Here is a 9811-nt window from a genome sequence, read left to right as displayed (position 1 = left end):
GCGGGCGCCCACCCCACCCCTCCAGAGCTTGCTCCCCGCATTGCTGAGCTCCCTAGACCCGGGAGCTCCTCTGTTCTTTCAGCAGCCACCTCCCCAAACCTGCCCTCAGGCTCCTCCTGCACCCCTTCTTCCTCCGGAGTGGGCCTCCTTTTTTTCTGGAAAAATACTGAGAAGAGAGGGGATGCCTCCCCCATTCCTTCCCCGCATTCGGGTCTGAATGAAGCACCTGCATCGAGCGAAGTCTGGGTCCCTTCCTAGTCCGACCCGGTGCCTCTTGAACATGCTGTGCCCGGGTCGGCTCCCAGCCCTGCTCCCAGCCCTGCTCCCCAGCCCTGCTCCCCAGCCCTGCTCCCCAGCCCTGCTCCCCAGCCCTGCTCCCCAGCCCTGCTCCCCAGCCCTGCTCCCCAGCCCTGCTCCCCAGCCCTGCTCCCCAGCCCTGCTCCCCAGCCCTGCTCCCCAGCCCTGCTCCCCAGCCCTGCTCCCCAGCCCTGCTCCCCAGCCCTGCTCCCCAGCCCTGCCTGCCTCACCCGGACCGGTTTCCTAGGCTACGCGCTCTAGGGGGTCTGTCCACCCTCCTCCTGGCGGCTGTGTTCCGGCTTCTTACCCGGGTCAGGGCAGTTCCGGAGGGTACCTGGCCCAGGTGGGTCTTAAGAAGCTACCACGCTCTGGCCCCAGAGTTAGTGTACAGGGTCCTGCCCTCTGCTTTGTCTTTGTCTCTCTCCACCGGAAGCCCTCCACACACACACACACACCTGTCTGTCCCAGCCCCCTGCGCCCCTGTGAGGGATGAAGCAGGTTCCCTGTCACTTGTCTGCACTACAGGAGTTGGGCTTCTGCTCGGACGGGGGGCCTGGGTGAGGGCCGTTGTGATACGCAGTTTGGGGCTAGTCTGGTTTACCGTTTTCCCAACCTCGGGGTCTCATCCTTTCTGCTGTGCCTGCCGCGTGGTTGCTTAGGAGGCCCCTGGCGTGCCAGAGAGGACGTGGGTCCAGTTCTCAACCCTCCCTCCTGGCCAGAGGCTCTGGTAGGGACACTGCAGGCCCTCGGCCTGGTGCCAGTGGGGAGCTTCGCATAACCCCGCAGCCTGGGGGTGCGCCTCAGACTCGTCCTCCAGCCCCTTTTCCTTGCCCAGGACCTTGGGTCCTCCCAGGTGGGAACTTCCTTGGGCCTTGAGTGACAGCCCAGGAAGCCAAGCCCATGGAATGGGGCCCAGGGAAATTTGAGGGCCGCCTCCAGTGAGTGGCTCCTGGTCCACTTAGCACAGAGCTGAGCTCTGCCTGTGGCCGGAGCCGCTGGTGACCAGGCCTCTGGGCCTGGCTGGTTCAAACCGGCCCACACTGTGCTGGGAGCTGAGGACTGTGATGGAGAATGAGGGTGCAGGGCAGCACTGACCGGCGCCCTCCCCATGGCCTGGACATGAGTAGTAACTCATGGCTTCCCTGAGAAATGTCTGGGCAGCAGGGAGAGCCCCGACGCTGGGCCCCACGCAAGCCTGTTCTTCCCAGTGACACCTGGGCCTGGTTGGGGTGCTTTCCATCTTGCCTCGAGGCCGGAGAAAGCCCCAACACATGGGATCAGCAGGAGAGCCCTTGGCACTGTGAGGGCTGACTGGAGCCCTATCCTGGTCAGAACTCACTTTGGCTGCGGGAGACGGGGTGCCTGGTGAGGGTGCGCAGCAGGGCTCAGGCCGCAACCGGAGTGGGAGGGGCCCGAAAGCCGGGGGCAGGAGGGAAGGTTTCTTGGTGACGTGCTGCTGTGTGGTGTCCCATTTCACCCCCACAGTGACCCTGGATGGGGACATCGAGGGCAGAGGCCCCGACAGACCTGGTTGGCACCAAAGCTGAGTGTTCTTGGGAGGATCTGGGTTCCACACGCTGCCTTGAAACTGTGGGGCCCAGAGCTTTCTGCATGTCCTGGTCATGCCCATTGCTGGCCACCACCTGTTGGCCTGGGCTCAGCCCTTCCCCTTCTGCGGGCCTTCTTTGAGGAGCAATGTTGGGCTGGTTTGGGCCACTTTTTCCTGACCCCTTCCGGACCCAGGCTCAGGGTGGGCAGCAGCCACACCGTGCCTCTGAGAGCTGTCCCAGCTGGTGTCTGTGCTGCTCCTGCACTGGCTGTGAGGACAACTCCATGGGCCTGGAGTCAGCTGAGTGCTTGGTCCCCCACGAGCTTGCTCTCTGGCCACCAGACCCCCCTTCCGTCTCCCCAGGGAAGCCTTAGTGGTGGTCGAGGCTCGCCTTGGGCGGGTGATGGGCAATCAGCTGCTCTCAAGTCTGAACCTCAGCCCTGCAGGGCGGCTCTCCTGGCAGGTGGTGTCACACGCCTGGGTCGGGAGACTTGCTGAGGACTCGGGCCACGAACAGCACTGAGGCCAATGGGTCTCGCTGTGGCTAGAGCAGGTACAGCAGGTGCTGGCTTTGATGTTCTTTGTGTGGGTGTTAGATGTGTCCTTGGTGACTGGCCTGACAAGGTATGTGGCCACCTTCCAGAGCCCAGGCAGGAGGACACTGGGGTAGGCCCCTGGGGTGGGGGCAGGAGGGCTGCACCCTTAGCTCTAGGCCAGGGGTGGGCAAACTTTTGACTCGAGGGCCACAATGGGTTCTTAAACTGGACCGGAGGGCCGGAACAAAAGCATGGATGGAGTGTTTGTGTGAACTAATATAAATTCAAAGTAAACATCATTACATAAAAGGGTACGGTCTTTTTTTTTTTAGTTTTATTCATTTCAAACTGGCCGGGCCGTAGTTTGCCCACGGCTGCTCTAGGCTGTATCTGCTCTGGATGCAGCTGTGTGGTCTCAGCCGTGGGACCAGCCCCTTTGCCAGGGGCACCTTCTCTGGGACAAACAGCTTCTGTGGAGCCACCCTGATCCCTCCCTCCCTCCCTAGCAAGCCTTTCCCTTTCTTCTCTAATTAAACATCTAGGACAGCAGTGATCATTCAACCAAAAGAAACAGACCTGTCAAGGCTCTCCCTCCCTCCCTCCCTCCCTCCCTCCCTCCCAGGCTCTCCCTCCCTCCCAGGCTCTCCCCTGCCCTTCACACGAGGCCCAGTGCATCCTCCACTGGTCCTGACATTAGCTGAGGCCCTGAGCCATGGAGTGTCTGGAGGGAGGGGCCGCGTAGCTCTTTCTCTCCTCCCTGGTGCTCAGCCAGAAAAGCTCCTGTGACCCTCATCAGGGGGAAGGAGCTTCTGGGAGGTGGTCCCAACTGGCCCTCTGACCCCTATGCCTAAGCTCCTGGCCTCAGACCCAGGCCTGTTCCGCCTGGGCCCCTTCCACCTGGTGCCCCTCCTGCTCGTCCGCACAGGCCCTGCTGCGCCTCCTCTCCCTAAGGCCTCCTGTCTCTGCCCAAACTCAGCTCAGGCCCTGGCCCACGGGGCCTTTTACCTGATTGGTAAAGGGCTCAGGAAGCAGGGCCGGTGGGTGTGGCACAGGCATTGGGGAGCCTCAGGCACACCTCGGAGCAGCTGTGGGCAGGCCTGGGGCTGTAGGCACTGTTCCAAGTAAGTCCAGGTGGGTTTGCCCTCCAAGGCCTGGGGTCCTCCTCCCTGCTCTCGGGCTGTGGCCGGCTGGCTCGTGCTTTTAGGTGAGACAGGTAGCAGAGAGGAGTTTTAATGTATCTGCTTAGGTGTCCAGAGCCAGGGCAGGGAGGGTTCTGGACAGGCCAGATGAGAAGCTGTTTGTGTGGTGGTTGGTCGTGTGCGTTACCTTGTGGTCCAGGCTGCACTTAGTTCTGAGTAATGAGCCTGACTCAGTCCGAGTGACAGGTTCCCACCTGAGTCCTGGCTCTCAGGGTGGCGTGACATCAGGAGCCACTGGCCCAGGACTTCAGGCTGAAGTGTGGCTTTCACCGAAGCAGCTGGGTGCCTGGGACGCTGCGGTCCCTCCCACACCCCTTGATCAAAGAGGGGAGGACATTTGGGCGGAGCATGGGGGATATGTGGTGCCCAAGGCCCTGCTGGGCCTGGTGAGGGGGACCTCCCGCTGGGCTGAGTGGCCCTTGTGGGTTTGGTGCCCCCAGCTGTGGCTGCTCAGCAGGAGGCGTCCAGACCTAGAGTGGCTGGCGCGGGGCCCGGGCCCAGGGGTGTCTCCATGTTGGTGTCCAGTTGGCCTTACTGAACCAGGTGCGTTGGGGCTTGGCCTGAAGTTTCCTCCCGTTACCAAGTGGTCAGTCGGCCGTGTCGCTCCCTCCCTGCCTCTGGACAGGGACAGTGCTCTTCCCGAGGCTGCGGCAACACGGGGCTCTGTTGGCTCAGGCCCTTGCCGAGAGGAGTGTGATCTGAGCCCTTGGTCTGCACCTCCCAGGAGGTGGCAGGGGCCTGGGGCATGTGTCCTCCACTGACCCCCACTCACCACTTCTCTGGTTCTCCACTATCCCTGTGGGTGGGCAGGACAGACTGCTTCTGGGACCAGCCATGTGTCCAAAGCAGGACGGGCTAGCCCCTGCCAGATCTGCTCCCCCAAGACTGAGCCAGCCAGCTCCCCCATTTTACACTGACTGAGAAAGTGAGGTTTGCGTGCAGATCGTCTGTGATGCTTGTGTGGGCAGGATTCTGTTTGCCCCAAGAGGACACTTAGCATAAGTCTTTTATTTTTTAATTTTTTATTTATTGATTTTAGGGAGAGAGAGAGAAGCATCAATTTGTTGTTCCACTTATTTGTGCATTCATTGGTTGATTCTTGTATGTGCCCTGACCGGAGATCGAACCTGCAATCTTGGTATATCAGGACGACACTCTGACCAATTGTCTGACCAATTGACCAACCTAGCCAGGCTCAGCTCAGCTCAACTCTTTATTCTTGTACCTCTTTGGCTCCTGTGTGTACCTCTCCTTCCCCTACACTGAGCCTGTGGAGGCCCAGCCCATGGTCCACCGTGCCTGGTCTCGGCACCACGTGGGTGCTCAGGAGGTGTGTGGAACTAGTGAGAGACCCGAGAGAGGAGTTGAGCTGGCAGCCTACTGTCCACAGGCTCAGGGCCTCAGTGGGGGTGGCAGGTTGCTGTAGGCAATCTCTGGGCCTCAGATCTTCAGGTTCAGAAACGGAGCTTTTTGGGGGCCGGGGGGGAAGGGGGGGGGGGGGGGGGGGGGGGGGGGGGCTCTTACCCACAGCAGCAACATGTCCCCCTACCCTTTCTCCCCACCCATTCCCGCCTCCCTCTGGCATGCACTGGCCATGCGCCCTTGTCCCAGGCTAACTCGGCCTCCCCACCTGCATCAGCTTTTGCCACCAGGTCTTGGGAAGGCACCTGCAGGTAGCCACCGTCACTGGGTAGGTGGCAGCTGCCTGCTCACCCTGCCCATCAAGGAGGCAGAGGGCAGGGACCAGGTCCCAGCCCCAGCATGAGGTGGCCCTTCTGAAGGCCAGGGAGCAGCATCGGCTGCCCCTCAACAGCTGCTGGCATAGCACCGTTGCCACGCTCCACCGAGTGTCCAAGTTCCTGTAGGCGCCCAAATCAGGGGCCTCAGGACTGTCTCCGACTCCTGTCATGGGAAAGGCCAGGCTCCCCACCAGCAGGCCTGCCTCGGTGATGAGCCGGAACCTCTGCAAGCTGCCACGGGCCACCCTGGAGACCAGCTCACAGAGCCGGCTGGCGGTTTCAGCAGGGCTCTAGGGAAGAGGCCTGACCCTACTAAGCCGTGTTCCTTTGGGTGCTGAGCACCAGCGCGCCCCTCCCCTGCCTCTGTTCATGGCAGCCCCTCCTACGGCTCGAGCCCCTCAGGGTGGCTGGCCTGGCCCTGGCGGAGCTGGCGGGCAGCGTGTATGTGTGCGCGAGTCCACAGGTCTGTGAGCTCATCTCCCTTTCCTTCTTCGCAGTGTACTAATGGTCACTTGATGTGCGCTGGCTGTTTTATCCACCTACTAGCAGATGCCCGGCTGAAGGAGGAGCAGGCCACATGCCCCAACTGTCGTTGTGAGATCAGTAAGAGCCTCTGCTGCCGCAACCTGGCTGTGGAGAAAGCCGTGAGCGAGCTGCCCTCCGAGTGTGGCTTCTGCCTGCGCCAGTTTCCCCGCTCTCTCCTGGAGAGGCACCAGAAGGAGGAGTGCCAAGACAGGTAACCGCCTGGCTGCAGGCCGCCTGGGGCAGGCCAGGCCTCAGCGTGCAGCATGCTCTGGCTGGTCCTTGTTGCCTGGGCCTCGCGTTCTGCCCTTGCAGGGCTGGGCCAGCGTGAAGCTGCTCAGGGTCCAGACCCTGCAGTGGGTGGGTGTGGGGCCCCACGGAGGGTGGGAGGCTTGGATCTGTACACAGTGACTGTCTGGACATCACCCTGGTTCTCTAGGGTGCTCTGGATGTGTGGTGGCCTCTTAGAGGCTGTCCTTGGCATCCCTGGGACCAGGAGAGCGTGGCCAGCTCAGGAGGTCTGGGGTCTCGGTGTGAGGCACCCCAGCCCAGTCCTGGCCACTCCGCAGTCCCCAGCAGCTGGGCCTGGACAGAAGCCTCACTCAGAGTGAAGCTGGACCAGGTCCGGGATAGTGGTCGGCAGCCACTATCTCCAAGCAGGACAGAGACCCCACAGCAGTGGGTGTGAATGGCTTGTGCTCACACAGCTCCTTCTCTCCGGCTTACACTCTGGCCTCTTCCTGGCTGGCGACACACACTGAGTGTGCTTCAGGGAGCGGCTTGTGTGCAGCTGAGTGGAGGCCTGAGGCTTAGGCCTTGACCACGGTGCCCCCTCCCCCGCAGGGTGACCCAGTGCAAGTACAAGCGAATTGGCTGCCCGTGGCACGGCCCCTTCCATGAGCTGACTGTGCACGAGGCTGCCTGTGCCCACCCCACCAAGACGGGCAATGAACTGATGGAGATCCTGGACGAGATGGACCAGAGCCACCGCAAGGAGATGCAGCTCTACAACAGCATCTTTAGCCTGCTGAGCTTCGAGAAGATCGGCTACACAGGTGAGGCGTCCGCCACCCCTGCTGGCCACAGAGCCTGGGGCTGGCAGCTGGGAGCCTGGGAGCACTGGGCTCTGGGCAGGGGGCACAGGCCAAGCCAGGCAGCTGGGCTCTGAACAAGCTCCTGTTGAGTGGAGGACACCTTGGGGGAGAAGATGGACCAGAGGCTGAGCAGGGAGGAGCCCAGGCAGGACCTCAGGCACCTGCAGGGCTCTCACAGGCCCCTCCCACCCGTCGTCCCCACCCTGGCCCTGCCACCTCAGCAAGGTGGTGTCCTCGCTGTGTGGGGGATGGGCAGGGGTGTCTCGGGGGCCCAGGAACTGGTGGCCTGCCCCGCAGAGCCAGGGGCCAGAAGAACTCTCGTCATGTTGGGTCCTGCATGTGGGTGTGAGGCTGCAGTGGCCACAAAGCTCCTAAGGCCACAAGAAGATGCTCAGGGCCAGGGCTTCAGAACAAGCTGAGGGTGCCCAGCTCAAAACGCAGAGCTGGAATGGACACCAGGGACAGGCAGGCTGGACCGCATCCGGGCCCACTGGATCTCCTGGGCTCTCCTGGCCACTGCCTTTGGACGTGCTGGGAACAGGAGCCAGGCCAGAGCCTGGTCTAGACACAGAACAGCCAGAAGCACCTGCTGATGCTGGGGCCGCTCAGGGAGACTCCCGCCTCTACTGCCCAGCCCATGCCGGCGGCTGGCTCAGAGCACCAAGGGCGGTCGCTGGCAGCCAGTCACACCATGCTGCCTGGACTGGGCCTGGCTCAGTGTGGGCCTGCACAGGCCGAGAGGCTGAGGGCCTGGGGCCTGGTTAGTTGCAGCCTCAGTCTCCCTGGTGGGCGCCGCGGCACCAAGAGTCCAGGCCAGACCTCGGTGTCTGGGCAGGCCAAGGCGTCGTGACTTGGGCAGTGGCAGGGCAGGGAGCCCATCCACGCAGGAAGGACTGGCCGCCTCTGGAGGGACAAGCCGGCCTTGGGCACGTGCTGTGCTGAGGACTGTGACAGTAGAGCACAGCAGTGGGCCGCATGCCAGCGCTCGACTCTGGCCGGATGCCACGCACTGGCCTGCCTGCCGGCTTTCTGGCAGCTCTGTATGGAACCAATAAAGTGCACTGTTCTCAGAACTGCATCCTGTCTGTGTGTCTGCTTACCATGGCCCGGGGGCGGGCGGGGGCCAGGAGGGAGGCCAGGGGGCGGGCTGGCCACCCACCTCACTGTCTCTGGACTCCCTGCAGCTAACGCGTGTCACTTCTCTCCCCAAAGCTTGTGTGTGCCTCCATTTGCCATAATTGCCTTTGATTTGCCTTGTGACAAGTAGAGCACCCGTGCCCTCCTGGTAAGTTGCCTTCCTCCCTGGCTGAGCCTGTGTCCTCGGCTGGTCGGAAGGCTCCGCTACCAGCCCAGCCCACCCTGACTGCCGGCTCTGTCCGGCCTGTCTGTCTCCACAGAGGTCCAGTTCCGGCCGTACCGCACGGACGACTTCATCACGCGCCTATACTACGAGACACCGCGGTTCACGGTGCTGAACCAGACGTGGGTCCTGAAGGCGCGAGTGAACGACTCAGAGCGCAACCCCAACCTGTCGTGCAAGCGCACGCTGTCCTTCCAGCTGCTCCTCAAGAGCAAGGTCACAGCACCCCTGGAGTGCTCCTTCCTGCTGCTCAAGGGCCCCTATGACGACGTGAAGATCAGCCCTGTCATCTACCACTTCGTCTTCACCAATGACAGCAACGAGACGGACTACGTGCCGCTGCCCATCGTGGACTCCGTGGAGTGCAACAAGCTGCTGGCCGCCAAAAACATCAACCTGCGGCTCTTCCTCTTCCAGATCCAGAAGTAGGCGCCGCTGCGCTGCCCACACCTGCCTGGCCGCGGCTTTGCAGTGCTGTCTGACCATTTCAGCAGAGGAGGAACAGACCTGAACACGGGAAAGTCTGCATGCGTGTGCGAAGGTGTGAGCGCTCACCACCTGGCCCTCCACCTGCCTCCCTGTCCAGGGCATGGAGGCTGGTTCAGGGACACCGCAAGGCGAGCTCAGCAGACTTGCCGGCCTCTGCCACTTGGCGAAGCGCCCCACCTGCCCTGGGCCGCACACAGCTCCTGGGCCGGGCTCGGGCGCTGGCTTCAGACAGCATATCTGATTGCAATTAAAAAGGCACCTTGTTTCCTACTTTCTGTTTTGTTCAAGGGTAAGGCGTGGCTGTGATTGGACAGTGGGGAAACTTTGGTGGGCCTGGGGGTCAGAGCCACTCATCCCTCAGTGTGCCCCTAGGAGACACGGAGATGCTGCTTCCTCCACCATGGGCCCCAGCAGGGGAGTGGACAGGGGCAGGGGTCTCATAACAGCCTCAGCGCACCCCCCAGCCACTCCAGGGAGGCAGGACTTGGCCACCTGGGCTCAGCGGATGTTTCGGAATGCAGGGTGAAATTCTGTCTCTTCCCAGGAAATAAATGAAATTCTTTATAGGCTCCTCTGTAAGTTATGCAAATTTAGCAAGAGAGAATCTATTTTCTGTATTCAGCTTGGAGGGTGAAACACCCCGAGGCTATGAGGAAAGCTCTGGGAGCCACTGGTGATGGCAGAGCCTGGCTGGTTGAGGGTCAGGTAAGCCAGCTGCCCCATGCTCTTGGGACCCGTTGCTAGTCCTGTGTCCGGGACCCACTGTGGAGGTCAGCGCCTGGGCAGTGTAGTTTCTCACCGGAGAGAGGCGGTCCCTTCCTAGCCTCGACTTTGCTGTCCCCCCCCCCTCCCGCACGAGCACACACACACACACCCCCAGGCCTCACGACCCTGCAGCCCGGCCCCAGTGAGCATGCCCGGTGTGCGGGCCTCAGGGTAAAAGCAGCCCTGTCTGGAGGATGCTGGGACCCTCGTAGCTACTGGAGAGGCGCCCCCCCCCCCCCCCCCCCCCCCCCCCCCCCCCCC

General features: G+C 62.2%; 1 protein-coding gene across 3 annotated transcripts in view; it reads left to right on the top strand.

Moving 5' to 3' along the window:
• The window catches only part of CYHR1 (cysteine/histidine-rich 1), a 12304-nt gene extending 3249 nt beyond the window's left edge, over positions 1–9055 (top strand). For all 3 annotated transcript variants that reach the window (XM_014538663.1, XM_005865039.2, XM_005865037.2), the window contains 3 exons: positions 5818–6056; positions 6686–6897; positions 8334–9055. In XM_014538663.1, coding sequence (XP_014394149.1) covers positions 5818–6056; positions 6686–6897; positions 8334–8725 — 843 coding nt within the window. In that variant the 3' untranslated portion in view covers positions 8726–9055. The remainder of the gene's footprint in view (positions 1–5817; positions 6057–6685; positions 6898–8333) is intronic.
• The last annotated feature ends 756 nt before the right edge of the window (positions 9056–9811 follow it).

The sequence above is a fragment of the Myotis brandtii genome, unplaced genomic scaffold (assembly GCF_000412655.1).
Source record: "Myotis brandtii unplaced genomic scaffold, ASM41265v1 scaffold1956, whole genome shotgun sequence".
NCBI classification, from domain to species: Eukaryota; Metazoa; Chordata; class Mammalia; order Chiroptera; family Vespertilionidae; genus Myotis; species Myotis brandtii.
The sequence above is the reverse complement of the archived record's forward strand: the minus strand, read 5'-3'. Positions and strand labels throughout refer to the sequence as shown.